The following is a 20149-nucleotide window of genomic DNA, read 5'->3' as shown; positions in this document are numbered from 1 at the left end:
ACAAGAAGACACACTTTTAATACTTAAAGACCTTACAAAGATGAATATTTGCTTCTCCCAAACATTCAGTTGGTTTTTTGGTTTCAGAATTGTGTTTCTGTTAATTTGACACCTGCATCCTGCTGACTTGCAGCCCAGCAAGGGTGGAACACATGCACACACTGCTTCCTAAGGTGTCTCCCTGTACCTGTCTGCAAGCACTTCCCAGCTCCTGCCTATGCAGGAAAAGCCTTCAGCAGATGAGCTGAGGGGGAAAAGCAGTAATTAAGCAGTAGTAAGCCAAGAAATAAAAGGACAAACAAAGTCTCGGGCTCCAAGTCCAACTGGCTCATGCAGGTCCTTCATTACAGGTTATAGTTATTTCCATCCATTTCCAAGGAAGTTTCTGAGTTTCTTTTACAAAAATGAGTATTTGTGGCTTTAAGACTGAGACACAAACTCAGACTATAAAGCCTTAATTGTACATTTTAAGAATAATACGAGTTTGTAACAAAGGTAATCCCATGAGAGTGTATCAAGACAGACTGGGTAACTGGGGATGTAACCTTAGGACATGAGAGGAGCTGTTGAGGAACTATTCTATCCATCAGGAAAAGATAAAGGCTTGAACTGGCAACAAGGAACTGATCAATCACTGACTTCGTCAGCTCTGGTCAGTAACTTGTGTGTCCCAGTCTGGAAGAAGCGTGGACATGGTTTGCCACAAGAGTAGCAAAGCTCAGGGCAACAGGACCTTGCCATTTGCAGGCTGGGAATTTCCACAGCAACAGAGTAAGAAAAAAGCCAGAAGAACATTTTTCCCATTGTCAATACAAAAGTTTTCTTAATCTGCTCCATTGCATTGCTGCCTGTTATCAAAATCAGTGGGAGCCTTGCTTTGTGTACTGATAGAAGCAGAGTTGTTTCCTTTGCCAAGTCACACTGCAGTGCCTGAGCTTACTAGGAAGTTACCCAGGAGCTCTGGCTTTCTTGTTGCTGGTTGCACTTGGTTCTTGTCATTTTATTAGCTGGCTGCCACCACTGCTATTTCATTGGACCTCTGACCCTGGAATACAATCCATCATTTGACACCATTCCGAGTGTCCTAAACCAATCTGTCAGCCAGCAGCAGCCAGACAGCATGTACTGTCTTAGGAAAGAAAGGACAACATCAGCTCAGAGATTAAGGGAAGATTAAGCATATTAGTGAAAACATAGTTCAGGGAAGGTCTCCGAGCTTTGCTACCAGGTATTAATGCACTTTTCTGAGAAACTGGCAACCTGGTTCAGAGAAAAACCCATCCTGACACCCTCTGAAAGGAGCTCAGAGTGTGCACTGTGACACCCTGGCACTGAGCATGACCCTGAGTTACCTCTGCCCCCGCAGGAACAGGATTCATTTTTGTTCTTCAAACAGGCTACTGAGTTCACCCAACAAAAACGCTCATCAGCTGCTCCACTTCAGCTTGTGGAAGTCTGCAAACAGTACTATCTCTTTGTTTAATCCTGCTGAGCAAATACTACAAACCTCACCCACTGCTCCTCAAATGCTTCAGGGAAACCACACACCGAAGTGTGTGTGCAAGGAAAACAGAGTGGTTGAGAGTCAGCAATGCTTCATATTGTTTGCTGCATGAAAAAGATGTCTTTGTAAGGAAGATTTAATCAGTAACAGCAACAGAACAGAGAGAGACGTTTTGCTTTATGGCACTTATTCTGGGGAGATCACCTGTGATGGGAGCAGATTACCAGACAAAAGCCTCCCTGAAGTCCATAACACAAGTAAACCAAGTGTTTAGTGAGGAACTTACAGGTGAACTGGACATGGTTAAAATGCTAAAATGCTTGGAGCAATTGCCAATACTGTGTGCAAAAGTCTCTGATGAAACTTGATCAAGATAAGGGAAACAGTGGTGTTTCCTCCCTGCCTGGTGCACTGATACCAAATATAAGAAAAATATGTGACACTGGTGGGTTTTTTTTTGCTTTGGTTTGGGTTTTTGTTTTGTTTTAATTTTTTGTGTTTGTTTGTTTGTTTTTTGAGAGTGCAATTAATAAATAAATCACTTCGGATTTTTCCCTCTTTTTTTTGTTTTTCCTCTTTGCACACTTTCCTAAACATACTTTACAAGGAGGTATCCTTGAGCACAGCAGCACTTCAAAATCTGCACATGAGATCACACAGGCTTCACAACCAGCTGCCTTATTAAATACCTTTGCCAAAACTAACTAACATATCCAAGTATAGCTGAAGACATTTTTGTATTTTGGTTCAGAAGCAGCTGAGAGGTTTAGAGAGCATCTGTAAGTCAAGTGTACCTGAAGCTGAGGTGGTTATGAAATGATAATGTAGCTCATTCCAATTTACTATGGGCATGTTTAACAAGTTATCTTTAAAGTGCAAATTACCTTTAACGTGTATTGCTCCAGAAAAGTTTTAAGCAGTTCAGTCAACCATGGACTCAACTGGGGAATAAAGGCTTAATTTCAAAGATGCAGAGACAATTAACAATTGCAGGGAAGTAACTATCACAGCAACTGTATGCATGCAGGGTGGAGATGGGGGGGAGAGAGAAACACAAAGGGAAAAACTTTGCTTCCCTCTCCAAGCAAGTCAGGATTCCCACAGATAAAATGGGTGTCATGAACCAGCACATGATCAGAAAGAGTCATGTACAAACCAGCTGAATCAGCAACTAGAATACAAGTGACCTCTATGGCCTGGACTTGAAATGAATCATTTTGGACCCAGCACACACCATTAAACATAATCTATTTCCTCTATTGAGAGCTGTGGTTAATATTTGTCACTGACACGTTCATGTATTTCAAGGTCCCTTCTCAAAACCTGCAGCTGATCTGACAAAAGCCCCCCAGAACTCCTCCATGCTGTATATTCATTAAGAAACCATTAAGCCCGGCTGCGAATTGACAGTGCAGCTCTCCAGACATGCTGTAAACAGGCCACTGTATTCACTATTTAACTGCAGGAGCAGTCCTGCTGAACATTTCACAGCCCTCACACCACGAACACAACACCCAACCCACTGCCTGGAAAACATTTACTAAAGCAGTATTGCCAGGGCTCTGCTGAACTGGAATAAATCTCAAGGTGAGATGTCAAACTGTCTCAACTGAACCTCAAAAGTCCAGGGACAAAAGAAAACAACCTCAGAATAACCCCAGTAGTTTTTTTTTCAGAAGAAAGAACTGAAAAAAATATTTACCATCTTCAGAGTTCATTTTTCATTTTAACCTGTTCATTTCACGGTGCTGCTTGAGAACAGAGGAAAGATAACAGTGCTACTGCCAGAGACTGGGAACTGGGACCTCACTTCAAACAGGGACAGGCAAAGCGTTCTATGAGCTAACTGATGGCTCAGGTTGAGATTTGCCTGACACTGTATCATAAATTGCAAACCCACCATTTCTGCTCAGTGTCTGTCTCCTTCTGTTGTTCTACAGTCTTGCATTTGGCTTTGTTTGAAAGTTTGAAATTTAAGTGCACCTTCAGGTCAAGAAAAACATTAATCTCATAGAGCAATCATTAAAAGGGAAAGTTTGTTCCTCACAAAGACGACTTTCCTAGCATGAACTGTCTCAGAGGAAAACTGCTCTTTAACCTGATCGTGGAGAGGATTGCTTTAAAGATCTGTTAAAAATCCCAACAAACAAATTACCAACCAAACCCAAAAAAACCCCAGAAAACATTTGCAGAAATAAAAGTTTCCCAAAAGCGTACAATTCTGTGACATGAACTTGCTATGTTAAATCATTTTGGTCTCTGTGATCATCACAACATTTCATTTACAGAGTATTAATATAAATTTGCCTTTTTTTTTTTTAACAAAACAAAATTTTCTCCTTCATTCTCAGTACTTTTGGATTTTACACTGCTGATGTTAAAGTAGAAATACCTATAATTTGCTATTGTAGAGGCAATACTACTGTGTCTGAAGGCTGGCACATAAATTACCTATCTTGCCCCCAAGCAGTTATACAACAAACTTTAGCTCAAATAGTTAAAAAAAGTGCTACAAACTCTTAGCAGCACGTTCTGAAAAGGTGTGTGTGCTGCATGTGACCGTGTGCACATTTCCACTGTAAGATACACCACAAATAAGTGACACTCTGCTCTGCAGGGCTGGGACACCCGTGGGACATGGGCTTCTTGCCAGCCCCTCTGTGAAGAGGATCCCAGAATGGTTGGGGCTGGAAGGGACCATCAAGACCACCTAGTACCACCTCCCTGCCATGGGCAGGGACACCTTCCACCAGAGCAGGCTGCTCAAAGCCCTGTCCATCCTGGGCTGAACAATTAAATGTCCTGCCTGGCAGCTGAGCCAGCACCTCCCGCTGTCCCGACTGACACTCACAGAGCACTGAGGGGCTGCTCTGCGGCTGCCTTAGGGTGTCTCTGCTCTACTGGCCTTTCAGACGCATTAATGACGCCAATGGTCTTCTAGAAAAGTGCTAAAACCAAAACACTAGAGTTTTAACAAGCCCTGCCTTTCAATCCAGGAATAAAAACCCCACACACTGCAGGCTTTGTAGCGCTCACACCCGCTCAGAGCTGCTGTGCGAACGCGGGCTGTGCTCAGCGCACAGAGCGCTTCTTATTTTACACTTCAGTAAGTGCTTTATGTAACCCTTCTGCAGAGATACCTGCTGTCTCATTTGTTGTGGTAAACCAGGGAATAAACTAGAAAATAAGTTCTCTTTTGTTCTTTTTCAAATTACAAAGGCACAGTAAAACTAACCTCTAGACATACAGCATCTAAGTCAAACTGAACTATATCAAATTTTCTCTGCTCCACACGGCATGTTATCTACCTTACCAACCACAAACACCTCCAACTTGGTGTTTATGAAATCACTACATCTGCAAATGTCTCATTTTCTTAAAGAAAATCAGAAAACAAAGCCAGAAGATGTTTTCATTAAATTCATGCCATCACACTTCAAGGAGCAGGTTAAAGCAGATTCTGGGTGCCACTGAAGGACCACCACATCTGCCAAATTTCTAGAAATAGTATTTTCTCAGTTAAATAATTAAATCATACCAACATCCCCATGTTCAATTATAAGAGGGCTTTTCAGCCCTCATCGCAATTACACACTAATAATGTGACAATCCTTCTACAATGCACCTCGTCCATAGGGAACCTTCCTTCAGATCCTAATTTAGACAATATGCACACTGTGACAGCAAATCTGTTATTTACCCTCTTATTTTTCAAAGGTAACTCAGAAAAATTCTGAAATCCCCAACATTCATCTCGACACAGAGAGAAAAACATTCAAAATCTACGGTTCATGTTCCTCTCCCATAAGTCAGACACTTGAGATATCAAAAGTTCACACACAAATTACTCACCTTCTGGTACTTCTAGTGGCATTTTAAGGAAGGAACTCACTAACCCTTTCTGCAGGAAGCTAAAGCCAGCAAAACAGCAATTCAGAAACTGAACCCAAGACACGAAGCACACTTCCAAAGCTGCTAACACTGCACAAGACACTCAGCAGAGTGAGGTCCTGGGTTTTCTTACTGGATAAGGTCATTAACTACATTTGAATAAACAAAGATCAAGCAAAGCAGTAAATGTATTGCAACTCCCACCTATTAAAACTAAAGCTGCTTTAGAGAATTATAACCTAGTTTCAATACTACAACTAGAGAAGGAGGGACAGAAGGAAAACAGTGTTCTGAAATTAAAATTGAGGTCAACACCTTTGTTCTCACGTTTCACATACCAGAAGAAAAAGCTTTCAAATTTCCAGCACAAGGTTATATTCAAATCACAAGACAGAAGACAAAAAAACTTCTTTGACAGTTCTAAGTCAAGGCTCTGCAGTCCCCATTTTGCAGGGTCTAGAAAGCAAAAAGACCTCTAAGACTGGGAAGACTTTTCATACATAGCCCTAAATTAACTGGCCAGGCCCCAGTCTGAAAAAACAATATACGAATGAAGAGTCTCAATGTAGCCTATCATGGAGGAAATTTTAATACCATGATTCCATGCTTTTTCTTCTCTAATAATATACCTGTTAATGGAGCAACAACATGCTCTGTACCTTCGAAGCAGAGGAAAGCAGTTTTCTCTAAAGATGGCAAGGTGTTTTGCTACTCAAGATGAAGGCTTGAAAAACAGCAGCTTTAGTTTGTAAAACAAGCCACAGAAAGAATTAGTGACTTTTGCAAAGTGCTTGGAGATTTTCAAACAAAAGGTAGCTCCTATAACTCAAAGATACTAATGGTAGCAATACCCTCGAATGAACTAGGGAACAACTGGAATACCAGTTTCAGAACAAGCCTTTTTTAGTATTTTAGAAACTCAGCAACTGTTCTGTATGGAAAAGCAGGTCAGAGAGAGAACAAACTGGTATCTGTATAGGAAGGAATGTGAAGTGTCTCTGAGCTTTCAACTATTAACTAAGAGTTTTGGCAATGTCAAGAATGGAGGTTAACACAAACAGCCTTGTAATGCACTAACAAACCTCTCTCATCTAATACTGATAACTGCAAATTTAACTAGAGGAAATATTTACAGCAGTGCAGTGATAAGCCAAAAATCAATGTTTGCCTATTTAGCAGTAACATGAGGGAGGTTTATAATTTTAAGGAGTAGTAGTATGTTCAAATGTCTTGATATTTGCAGTGTTCACATCAAGTATCAGATTGAGTAACTTTCCTCCACAAAATGTAGATGTATAAATGTACTGAAATGTCTTGAAAGGCAGTTTTCCACCACCTTTGTGGTTTAGTTGCCAAAAAGGTATCAGTGACTAATTTTATATAAAGTAGAAGGTAAATAGGAAGTTGTTGCAAAGTAAAGATTGAAAAAGTGCAATAACATCTGAATATTAACTTGCCAATTAAAGTATGATTGCATGAACTAATGATCTGTTTGGTATTCAGGCTTCATCCACAACCATCTGCAATCCCTAATAAAGGCAATGAGAAGAACTGCAAGAACACTGCATCTATTTTTAAATGATTTTGATTAGTGAGTACAATTATTTTTATGCTTACAGCACAAGCGTATATTACCTTCCTACTAACAGCTAATAATAAATTATGGAAGGTTTACACTTATGCCATCTCTATTTTTCCTCATGTCTATGTGGAGAGCAGGAAACACATTTCAGCTTCATCAAATAAGCAACTGAGAATACAGAAACTGAGTTTGTAGAGGTTTGCTTGAGAAACTTTCATGTTTCCAAGAGAATTTGATTTCTGTATGTGTCATTAAATTGATAAGATTCTCATAATACCACTGCCTTCTGAATCAGCCTTGCACAGGAAATCATGACAAAGACCAAGATTTAGGTGTTTTAATGTAATGGCCCACAGCAGTCTGAATGCAAACCAGAGTATTCCTGCAGCATAAACAGAGAGCTTTGGGTCTTCAGAGAAACACTCTTACCTAATGACTCTTAAAAGTTCCTTTCTTTTTTTTTTTTTTTTTAAATTCTGCTTTAAAGAGTCCACTTTTCAGAGACAAAATAACAAGCATATAGGTTGGAGATTTTTTGCTATCACAGAGATAAAATGTCAACTCTGCAATGTCACGTACTGTACATCACATCCTCTCTTTAGTAGCTTTTCTAGTATCTGCTATACAGATTGCCCATATGGTGCAAAAAATATATGGTACCTTCACAATTAACTTGTTCTGTGAGAGCAAAACTGTGCTCCCTGTGTGTATCTGTGGGGGAAAAAACCACCAATCCTTCAAAACTTCCTGCTTACTCTCTCCATTTATTATTTATAAACACATGGTAATAAACCTTGTAAGACTGATAGACTAATATGGCAGAGCAGTTATATTATAATATTATTCCAAGCAATAATGGTTTCATGACAACACATGTTATGTGGATACATGTGTTGCCTAACACATAACAAAGAAACCCCTAGAAAACAAATTAATAACATCAGAAAGTTCTACTCAGTACACCAGGTGGTATTTTTTTTTGAGCTACATCCTGTTTTCTGCAAAAGGACTGTAAAAGTTATACCTTTTTTCACATAACTGACTGAAAATAAACAGTTCACATTACCTGCATCTTCCAAAAAATACTGCACAGCCATCAGCACCTTCCCCTGAGGTTGCAGGTCAAGCTGTGGAAAGAAAGATGCCAACAGTGAAGTGAGTGAATCTCTTAGGAATTTAAACAGCTCTTTCTGGGGACTCAAAGTAGAGTATTCAATAATGTTTGATTACAATCCTCTTCCATATCTCACTGTTGCAGCTGAGTCAGGGGCTTTTATTCTCTTGCTTTTACTGGTGTGTATTGCTTTGATGTCTACCCAAGAGTTCAGCACAGTCAGAGTTCACATTGTTTGTGCATGTCCCTCTCCCCTTTCTACAAAGAAGTTTGTTGGCTTCTGTTTTTAATATTAGTAAACTCAATCTGCACAGGAACCCAGGTTTAAAAGAAAAAGCCTATACAATCCTTTATATGTTTGTAGACAGTGCAAACCATAGTGATATCAAATGCTGTTGCCTGTAATGAAAAAAAAGTGGTATCATCAAAATTTGTTTTCCTTTTCCCCTCAGACCATTACACGTGGTTTCTGTGGCAAATTCTACAGACCAGCAAAACCAATAGAAAGTGTCTTTTAAGCCAGTAGCTGAGGTCAGTTCCTGTGCTCAGAAAGTAGCCACTAATTCTTAAAATGCTGCCTTTAAAAAAGATAAGAAACCATTAAGCATGAAAGAGTGATTCAATCTGCAGCCCAGAGCAAAGTATCCCTGGGTTACACTAAATACAACTTTGGAAGAAAAAAAGCAATCCCCAAATAAAATCAAACCACAATTAGATTAGATACACCCACAAACATATCCCCATAAATTCCATCATCCTACTGGGATAATGACTAAATTTTCATCTTTAAGGCAATGTCTGGCACTCAAAACATCTGCCCAACAAAGTTCCCAGAAGGCAAAGACCTCAGTTACAGCTACTACTGCTGGGCTGCCTCTCCACACACAAAAATAACCTTACAGGCCATGCCAATTGAACAAACATCTCCTTGCTGGCCATGACAGTCTGTCCAAGCCATGACAGGTTGTATAAAGCAAGTTTAACACTGATGATGTCTATGTGGCACCTGCTCTGTGGATAATAAGCAGAGGATTTCAGGCCACTGAATTGGCTAAAACTGACCACTAGTAGTTTTTGTTCTTCTGAATAATTATTCTTGTCTCAGAATTCAAGTTAAGGTGTGGAAAAAAAAACCAAACCCAAGTGTAACAGGTGAATACAAACCAGTGAGATCCAACTGACCAAGGAAAATCTAAGCCCCTTCAAGTTTAAAAGGCATATGTGGCATTCATTCAGCTTGAAAGAAATTTTGAGGAATTAACCTCTGCCCTTACCCAGAATTCTGCTTTGCCATTGCCTTTCTTGCACCGCTCTGCCAGGACCGACACACCCACAGTCACCTCAGACAGCGGCTCTTCTGCCGCTTTCATCAGCACAATCTGGATCACCCGTCCCTCGTAAATGTGCGCATCAAACGTCGATTTCCATTCGGGATACATGGTGGGTTTCCTCTGAACCAGAGTTTTTCCTCTCTCTGAAAGCCAAAATAACCCCAAAAAGGACAGAAATGGTAAAATCAAATAATGTAGATCTAGTTCTTAACAAAATAAAAGAGAGAATACTTGTACTGATACTAAAAGCAGACTTACTACTTCTTTTACTGTGGTTGGGATGAAGTTTAAATATTCAGTTCAAATGTTCATGACTTGGAAGGCAAATCTCACCCTGACAGACATGCAGAGGCAGTGAAGGTGTTAACATGCAGCCAGAGACCAGGAGGTACAAACCCCACTGAGGAATTTCAGAAGCTGGTTTAGGCAGTCACAACTGGACAGGGAATATTTCATGGCTCCATTCTGGTATAAATCTCCATGACATGTCGTCTGATCAGAGTGAATACCTACTGCTCAAAGATAAATTAAGATACACCTTACACTGACCCAGTTTAAATTGAAACCAGTGTCTGAGAGATGAAAGGCTTCACATTTCATTAATCTACTTCCACATTATGAATACAAGTGAAATGTTGGGATAAGTCACTCTCCTTGACATTGTACTCTGTCTATACCATGACTGCTACATTTTAAAGGACATTTCAGGGCCTTATCTGTCCTCTCTAGCACATGCAGTCCTTGTGTCATTAAGGAATAAGAAAAAAGATGAAATTACATCCAAGAAAGTATTTTTCTTTTTCTTTTCTTTTTTTTTTTTTTTTTTTTTTACCCAATCTCCCACAAGAATCTCTCAGCAGACTCCTTTGTTAGGAGTTTTACAGTGCTTCACTATCCTTGTTAGATAGTTTTTTTTTTTTTTTCTTTTCACCAGCAAAGGTTAGAGTGGATGATCCTTGGAAGTCATTTCACGCCTAGTATTCTATGCTTCTAATACACAGCTTCAAATCTCTCTTGCTACCCATTAAGGTAATTTCTTCCTGTCCTTACCTCAGGCAGAGAAAACAGCCCGTGACTGCACAATCTGTAACAAGCACATTTCTAGATCTGGGTCTCTTAGGCCCATCAACACATCCAAAATGCTGTTGCCTTCCAAGCAACCCCATCCAACTCCTCCCTGTGACCTTGGCACACAAATGGCACCTCCCAGTTTTTCTCTGTGATTTGCTGCCAGGCCAATTCTTCTCCATTTGTGCGCAGGTAAATGAATATAATTTTCTACATTCTACACAATTTCTGCTATTTATCAAGATCATTTGTTGCAATAAAAAAGCTTTTTAAGTGTCCTTCCAGCTCTGAATGATCCATTTGTTGTTATGATAGCAAGGCAGTAGAAAAGCAGATTAAATAGTTGGACCCTTCCACAAGAAGCTGGTCTGCTGGATCCTTAATATTTTAAAATCTTCCTGGAAACTCAAGGCAAAGTCAGTGTTCATTCATTAACAGCTCGCTGGACAACTCCACTCAGTTGTGCTGAGCTCTGCAAACGAGAGCAGGGAACTGTGTCCTTGTACTGCTTTATTAGGGAGTTCCTGCCAACAGCAGCACTGCAAATCACAGCTTGGACAGCAGACCTGAGCTGCCTGCCAAAGGACATTCCCAAATGCTTAGAAATGGCCACCTGAGGACCTCCTCCATTGCAAAGCAAACTTGCAAAGCATTCCTCATCTCCTCAGTCAAAAGCTTCTCTCTTGAATTTGGGAAACTCTGCAGACAGAAAAAACTCAAATCCTTCATAGTGCAAACCTACTTCCAGAGCCCCAAATCATGGAAAAATGTGAAAATATTATCACAGAACCACAGAATGGTTAAGACTGAAAAAGAGTGTTAAGATCATCAAGCCCTATCATTACCCCAGCACTGCCCAGGTCACCACTAACCCATGCCCCTCGGTGCCACATGTGCCCGTCTTTTTAAATCCCTCCAGGGATGGTGATTCCACTGCTTCCCTGGACAGGCTGTTCCAGTGCTTGACAACCCTTTTGGTGAAGACATTTACCCTGATGTCCAATCTAAAGCTCTATGGCACAACTTGGGGCCATTTCTTCTTGTCCTGTCACTTGTTACTTGGGAGAAGAGCCCGACCCCCATCTGGCCACAACCTCCTGTCAAGGGGCTTGCAGAAAGCAAGAAGGTTCCCTCCTTTTCTCCAGGCTGAGCCCCACCAGTTCCCTCAGCTGCTCCTCACAGGACTTGTGCTCCAGGCCCTTCTCTGGACTTGCTCCAGCACCTTGATGTCTTTCTTCTTGTGAGGGATCCAAAACTGAACCCAGGATTTGAGGCGCAGCCTCACCAGTGCCCAGAGCAGGGGGACAATCACCTCCCTGTTTGTGGTGAAAATACACAGGGAGAGCTCAAACAAAACAGAATTTAGAGATGCACAGTGAAGGCAAGGGGAGATTAAAAGTAGGCTCTCTGCACAGCAAGGCTTTTACACTGGACTCCTTTTTTCTTTGCTAAAGCCAGACCCCTTCATCAAAAAGGCACACTTCAGGAGGCAGCCTTGAGAACAGGAGAAACTGCACTTATTTGTAGAACCTCTGACAATAATTCAGGGTTTGCAGGAACAGCAGCACTTTGTAGAAGAGTTGGTAATACTCTTTGTAAGATTCTTAGATGGGGAGAGAACTATTTCAGTCTGTTCACAGGACTCTCTCTGTTCCCATGTCCCAATTAAGATCTGCTTTGATCAGTCACTACATAAATTTTTGCCCTACAGAAAAACATAAAGAAGGCGTCTGAATTACTGGCAACAACCTCCAGCCTGGCCGTGCTGCTCTTGCAATTAAAATCACACTAATCAAGATCTGTCATGGTTCACACTGCCGGCCTGCAAATGAACAGTTAAGAGTTCAGCAAAGAACAGCCTGTAAGAACACTATTCCCACCCCTCCTGTGTTCAGGCCTCCTTTGCTTCTCTGTTAATACTACTGGCTCCAAAACATGTCACGTGTTTGCAAATTGGCTTAATGCCTAATCATTAGGCAATATGATTTCCTTCTTCCTATACGATAATAATAAGCTTTTCCTTGATCACGTTTCAGCAGGCAAGTCCAACAAAAAGCTATCCCAGATCTTGTCAAACTGACAACAGAAGCATCACATTGTTTTCCTGATTACCCTAATCAGTTACTTCTCCAAGGTTCACTGCTCTCTCCTCCCCCATTTTTTAGTGCCTCAAAGACACATGGAAGCAAAGAGGGGAAATGTTGGCACAACTCTACTTTTCAAAAGCAAATGGCTGATCACTTTTACCTCTCCACACATTTTGGCAGCTGCAATACCTTCAACACCATTTCTTCAGAGGTTCTCCCAACAGACCAGGAAACTGCTTCTTTGGAGCTGAATACATTCGCTTGATGACAACACTTTTTGGAAAGGGCACCATGCCTCGTATTTAAAGTTTAAATGCAGCTTTTACCCTCAGAAATAAGGGGAAAGACCAATCACACTGTAAGGAAGAAGAAAATTCATCCTTTCCTGCATTCTTTGATGTTTTGTGAAGCCCTAGAGCCATACTGCAGGATTAAACTGCTCGGCCTAACCCAAAACAGCAATCCCCTCATATCCTGTTTGGCTACAGTCGTGTATTCCAGCCAAATGTCACAAAATATTATCAGCCTTTGGACCAGTGTCTGTAAAGATGAGGTCTTTGAAGGCTGAGTAAATAGGGAGGTGCTATAGAAACCTTGGGTGCAAGTCACTTCAAGCAAACAATTCTGCCAGAATGCCTCAGTTATGTCTGGCACTTGCAGAGCTGGAGAGGACATTGCTTTATTAAACATTTGCAAATATTAGTCATGCAAAATTCACAATTCACCCTAACCATGCCAAGGTGACTTTTCACCTGCTTCCCCACATGTTTTGTGAATAGTTGTGTGGTGGTGTTGAAGTAAGAAATCAGAAATCTTAGACATCACCCTACCAAGTGCTGAGCTCTCTGGCCACAGGACAAGAAAGCATTAATAAAGAAGCCTTGTTTCAAGGTGGGGATGGAGACAAAAACCATTGTTATTTCTCCCACTCTGAAAGAAAAGCTCATGTTGAAGTGCTTGGCACGACAAGAACAGCAGGACTCACTACCATTCACAGACTAAGGAGTATTTCTCAAAAACACATATTCAGGAAAGCATCCCCCATTGTACCTCACCTGTAGTCAACGCTTCCTTCATCTTGATAGCACAGAAAGGCTGTATCTGTTCTCCTTCATTCTGCACAGGCCCCAGCTCAAAGGAGTTGAAAGATATCCGTAAAAAGGGGGCCATTGCTCACAGCGATGCACAACCTAAGTGGAAAGAAGGAAATAAAAATCATACAATAAGAGACCTGGTCTGAGACTTGTAAGAGAGTGACACACATTTCCCAGCAGCCACCAGAGCTTCTACTGAGGCTACAATCACATGGCTCCTATTCAAGCATTGCTTTCAGGTGGCAGTGTACTCATCCTTGGAAACATCCAGGGCTGGTGATCCAACTGTGAGCCTCCTTACCTGCACATACCAGGCAAACAGAAGAGGGAGAGACAGAAAAAGCACCAGCATCACTGTGTCACCTGTTTTAATGTGTCAGGAATCACCAAAATTCAAAACACCTGTAATTTCTCAGTCAGCAAACAGGTATTTCACTACAGTCTTCCCTCATTCTTAAGAGCTTCCGAACTTACAGCAATTTCAGTTTACAACTCACAGCATCTTCAGCAACAGAGTTAGCCCTATAGCTTGTACATTAATATTGTTTTGTGAAACAAAAATTCCTTATTCAAAAGGTAAGAGAAAATAGTCATTTGATAGCAAGAAGGAGGGATTAGGAGAAAAGAGTTAACAAGGTAACAGGAAGAGATGGCGAAAAAAATATAGACTTGAAACTGGGCTGAGCTGGCCTTTTGACCGTAGATTGTTAACCAGCTCCATGAGGCAGCTCTAGGAAGAGCACTTCAAGCAATCCTGCCCATGCCAGCATTTTTTTAATGTACAGACATCGACCTGAGAAACAATTAACATTCCTCTTCTATCTCTTAAGGCCCATACAGTTATTTAGATAAAGCACTGAAATGAAGACTCTTTGTGGCAAACCAGCATTTGCACATCATACACTCTCCCCATGCGGAGACCATTTATAATAAATGGAAAACTTTTATGACCAACATTTATTGAGCTAGTTTTTATTAACTGACTGCTTCTCCTCTTTCTTTTCTGTAAGAGTAAGACAAAGTTAGAAAACAGGTTTAGGATTACTTGGCACCACTGCTCATCCCCCTGAAGAACTGAAAGCCAGGACCGTAATTCACATTCAGGCAGACGGTCACCCAGACTCACAATAAAGCACCAACCCTCCCACATTCATCTGCTGGTTATTGCAGCTTGGGGCACTATTTGATGAGACTGGAGATTGAGATGACCTCACAAAGAAAGAAAAATAGACAGCTTTTGTAAAAATTAACAAACACCATCTGATAGCTCACTTTCACAAGCGCAACATAAGAGCAACGCTCATCAAGAGCCGTAATGAGGAACATATTCCAGCTGCTCAAGGGGCCTCATGCTCAATGTGTTCAGAACTACCCCCAAGTGAACAGCCAGCACCAAATCACATGTCATTACTACTCAACATGGGTGTACAAGAAGCCAGATTTCATCCTTGTTCACCTCTGGGAAGCAGCTCTGAGATCCGATCGGGCCATAGGTAGCAACAGGCTGGGTAGGTCAGCGTGTAGCTCCCACTGGAAAGTTTATTTGACAGGATCACAGGATTGCAGGATAATTCTGGTTGGAAGGGACAGCCCAGTTAGAAGTCACAGTTTCCAGTAAGTCTGGGACTATACGAACAAAAAATAGGAAAACACTGACAAAGCTAAACTAACAATTGCACTGAGTTCACTCAGCCCCTCTGACTCAAACCAACGTTAGTCCTGAAACAGAATACAAGGCTTTACAATTTAGTTCTTTAACTCCAGATTGAGATACAATAGGAACAGGTACAATGCATATGCATTTTGAGTAATCCCACAACCTTTCTTATTTTCAATGGCCAAATACACGTGAAGGCCACGTTTTCAACTCTGCTTCATAGTTTTGAATATGAGTATTTGTTGTATTCACTGTACTCAGCTTCAGTGCATCTCAAATGCTCATTTCTCTCTCAGAAATGCAACACACAAGCAATTGAGCAGTTAGGAGAAAACACCAATATGCCAGAGTTTCTGATGATGTTCAAAGTCCAAGGTCACAGTGAAAAACTAGAAGATAACTGTCTGCTTTTACATTTAACAACAGCTTAAAAAAAAAACCCAAAACCATAACAAACTCAACAGCTACCTGTTCATGCCAAGTTTCTCTACTCTTATACATTACGCTTTTTTCACAGAGGTTGAGATCTTAAATGTCTGCATGCAAATTCTCACTATATGTTATAGACTCTACTGTGACACAGGGAGGTTAAGCGAGAAAGGAGGGTTTGAATTTGCTCCTCAGATATATTTTCCAGCCCTTGTCTACACTAAGATGCACAGTGAGATAGCTGACAAGTATCAGCTGCACTGCTGTAAACAAAAACATACCCCACTAAACCTGTTTTTGGCAGTGAAACTCGGCAAAACAGATTCATTTTAATTCAACCAAGCTTCTCAAAATCCCTGCTGAATACATGCATCCAAAAGTGTTCTCACATTTGAAAAGCTAAAACATTGAAAGCAAATACATAAGCTTTGCTTGTTGCACTTCAGACAACAGTCCCTCTCTCGTCTCCATGACTGTCACAGATGTGACTGCACAAGCACTGACTCTTGTTTTAAGAACTGTCAGAAACTGAAACTGCTATAAAACACCAGCTATGAATCAAGGCAGATTTTACAATCTACTCATACAATCTGCATTGCAGCTATGAAGTATTAAAGCCAAACTGTTTTCCCTAAAGGGCCAGATTTTATCCAAACCAAATGGTGGAAAAACTGAGACCTGAGCTCCAAGAGCACTGCTATTCCAAATGACAGGTTTGGTATCTCAAACAGTTTCAAAGCCACATGCTATCTGAAAAAAAAACTAAGGGAAAAATCTTCCAGTAACATTACTCTATATGAGGTACGTGGTGGTGGCCACACTGTTTCAGAGCACACAATGGGATGCTGTCTAGCACAATGTTCATTTTATCAAGGATCCCTGATCTGCTCTATTGCAAACTCTAACCAGTGTTCTACATTCTGGGATAGATTCTATCAAATCCACGGTGCTTTCCACGCAGCTCTAAAATTGAGAGCTTTCTACTATTTAATATGGAAAGGAAATCAACAGTGTTACTATCAGCTACAGAGTGAGGGGGGGGAAATGGAAACATCTTCACATCATCAAATGTCAACATCTGCTGGATGAACAAATGCTCAGTTTTCACACGGATATAACACACAGTTCTAAAGACATCTTCAAAGCAAATTAAAATCTTAAATATTCCAAGGAGAATTTTATCAAGATTTGTTAGCGCAAGATTCGCATTAGATTAAAATTCTTCTCCACACAGACTGAAGGGACAAAGGGTAAATTCTGTAGTTTCTCTCCCTTCAGTAGTGCCCAGCAGCAATCAGGGACTCGCTCTGCAACCCAAGGCGGCACTTGCCAGGGTTCCTTTGTTGCTGTAATTCTGCCTTGTTATAAACAGAGAGGGCAAACCAGCTCTAACACGACCCAGAAACAAAGACACGGTTGTAACTGTTACACAAAGCAGGATGTAACATCAAAGCAGTGGATCATCTGGAGGAAAAACAGTGGATCATCTGCAGGAAACGCTGATACTGGTTGGCAACAGGGCACTGAAGAGACGAAAAAACTAATGGGCACAAGCAGAGCATGGACTGTTCCATCACTGATACGGACCATATATCCAAGAGAAACACAACTGAGAAAGCTCCCCTGCTGATTTGTGCCTCTGATTCCTTTGCAGGAGTCCGTAAAATGTTTTGCAAACAGATGTAAAGCTGCACACACCCCACGGCTTTTCCATGCTGTCTCACAGAACTGCTCTGGCTGGCACGCAATGCCTGCTCCCTGCTTAGCTCCCTCTGAGGCCGCTTCCAAGGCCACACAACTGCTTTGGGAAACACAAGCACGGGTAGGCAGCACCTCATTTGGCTGACCAGTTGATGTTCTTCCCTGAAAAGATGCAGCAGTAATTTTTTTAAGATGCAAAAGGATAGATTATTTCCAACTTGCAGGTATCCTTTTTTTCCCACAAGGGTTTCCCGTCCTCCGTTCTGACAATGGACAAGGTGTTCAAGAAAGACAGCAACAATTTACTGCTCAAATTTTGCCCCCACAGCACTCCCAAAAAGTCATCCTTTCTCTTTCTCTACAGCCTACAAAGGTGATGATGCTACTTTCATGGCAATAACACAAAAAAGGCTGCAAACAGTGATGTTGGAAGAGGGATTATCAACCTTCACCCATACACACGGTGTTTTTATTGTTCCCAGGTGTGACAACCCACACTCCCTTCACATATATTCTTTCAGCTGATGATCCAAGGGAGTAAAACAATACTTGTCCTGCAGGAAAATTCACTGAACCAGAGTAACAATGCGTCTACACTGTCTACACTGCACACCTATGATTAATCTACAGAGACTTTTAGCAGGCTGTGTTAAAATCCCTGGTCTCTATTTGATGCTCTGTAGGTAGAAGTCAATCAAAAAATGGCATCAGTTTAAAACAAGCTAATTACATTTGTTGTTATCAACTGTGTCAAAAAGATCCATGGCAGCATTCTTCACCAGCTGGACTTCCCCAGGCACTACTGCTACCCAAGTAAACCCTGAAAAACATATATCCAACCTCAGATCTCTGCACATCATGATGCTGAACACTCACAGCTGCCAGAGATGGCAAAGAAACATTATCTGTAGGTGCTGCTTTGAAAGTTTAAATTCCACAAAAGGATTGGAAAAGTGCTCTCTACAAAACAGGGCTTAACTCACCTGGTGCACCGAGGTCCCTGCAGGAAAAGGAGAGTTCTCCTTTTTTGTCCCTGCAGCAGCATCACTCATGCTTTTGTTTAGGTTTAGCCATTAAAGTGCAACAATCTCCTGTGAATGGTTTAATTTACTCCAGTTATTAACTGGATTAATCTGTCTATGGAATTCCAGGATGGTAATGAAGCTTCTCAGCAACAGTTTTAATAAACTACCTTATGGAGAAGATTTTACAAACAAAATTAAAATAAACCTTAAAATTAGAATTGTAGGACTATGCACTTATGAAAGTAAAATACATCCATTAGGTAATATTTTTTAAAAGTGCAGTTATCTTCAGGAAGCGAAGGATGAAATGAGCAGCTTTAAAACAGCCCAATCAACTCCAGTTTCTGCAGTAACATTTTTAAAACAGTGAAAACTCTAAAAATTTTAACACCAAAATTCAACTTACTTGCTGTTAAACTTACTGCAAATGATTTCTTTTTGGTTCATAATTTCAAAATGACAATTCTTTACACTAAATTCTTTACTTCATCTTTTTTTTTTCTTTTTAATAATACGAGTCCTAAGCCTAACTTGGAAAAAATGTAGTTACCATTTCCTTCCCTTCCTCCCCCAAGTATTTTCTTTCAGACACTTCTGCTTTTGTTGGGTTAGGCCAAGGCCAGAAGCAGAAACAATTACATAATAGAATCTGTCACTGTGTTGCAACAGTCTGGAGAAGAATCCATCTAGATAAGCCATGCAGCAAGAGAAGTTCCTTGGTTTCATCCCACTTGGCCAGCAGCACAGATAACTCCGAGTTTCCACACTTTTTTTGCATATTCAGCAGTCCCCAAACTGCCCAATTTTGTGGCTGCTGTCTGAATTTCTGGTATTGCCCCAACACTCTCAAGGCCGAAAGAAATTACTGATACTTTCCCTTATCATTACAACGAGAAACATTTCCAAAATATGAGCTCCAGAAGCCTTTATTTGGACAGGCCAATTCTCTCAATCCTGGCAGTGCAAACTCCTGGGAAGTTCGAGGGGAAAGCAGATTGCAGGCAGGAGAGAGCTAAAGCAGACCTTGATTCTGTGGGGTTTTTTATTTGACCACATGATAACATACAACCAGCTCAGCAACAACAGTTGACTGTTCTTAAAGTGGTTTCAGGTGCATCGAGGGAGAGAAATCTGAGTTTTACACTAAAAGATCAGTAAGTTGAGGAAATTCAAGACTGAAATAGGCAGCAGGACAGGCTGTCACACAGCATTTGCTGCAAGATAAAAAAAACATTTTACACTGAACATCCTTTTATTTTTTCTTTCGGAAGGGGAAAAAGAACATTTGGAGCAACACAGTTGGCTTTTCCAATATTCCACAACCACTGCTTGGTGGGGAGAAGGGGGAAGTACTGTCAGATGTTTTTTCTTTAGAAGAGCATAAGAAATAACCATTTAAGTATTTATTTTTTTTAAAGTCCCGAGTTCTCCTTCCTCTGTGAACACACAGGACTAAGCATGATAATAATGATAATATTGTGAGCTGCTGTTTGTCACCATTGCCAAAATCAAGCTTGAAACAAAAGTACAAATGAATCCTCTTCATAAACTTCAAACCCAAATATCCAACATTAAAAACATCCAAGAGAGCAAACACTGTCTGGAACCCAAAGACTTTGTTCATTATTTCTGGTAGCACAAGTGATATCATTTTTTAAATAGCAGC

General features: G+C 40.8%; 1 protein-coding gene across 3 annotated transcripts in view; it reads right to left on the bottom strand.

Annotated features, from left to right (window-relative positions):
• The window catches only part of PRKCD (protein kinase C delta), a 58345-nt gene that overhangs the window by 12435 nt on the left and 25761 nt on the right, over positions 1–20149 (bottom strand). For 2 of the 3 annotated variants that reach the window (XM_027886488.1, XM_027886490.1), the window contains exons 2-4: positions 13633–13767; positions 9366–9565; positions 8044–8104 (exon numbers count right to left, since the gene is read on the bottom strand). In XM_027886488.1, the coding sequence (XP_027742289.1) occupies positions 8044–8104; positions 9366–9565; positions 13633–13747 (376 nt within the window). In that variant the 5' untranslated portion in view covers positions 13748–13767. Of the gene's footprint in view, positions 1–5356; positions 5491–8043; positions 8105–9365; positions 9566–13632; positions 13768–20149 lie in introns of those variants that run through there. The other variant, XM_027886491.1, reaches the window with a different exon arrangement.

The sequence above is a fragment of the Empidonax traillii genome, unplaced genomic scaffold (assembly GCF_003031625.1).
Source record: "Empidonax traillii isolate 1590-97213 ecotype Southwest subspecies unplaced genomic scaffold, ASM303162v1 scaffold187:size1931383, whole genome shotgun sequence".
Classification (NCBI taxonomy): domain Eukaryota; kingdom Metazoa; phylum Chordata; class Aves; order Passeriformes; family Tyrannidae; genus Empidonax; species Empidonax traillii.
The sequence above is the reverse complement of the archived record's forward strand: the minus strand, read 5'-3'. Positions and strand labels throughout refer to the sequence as shown.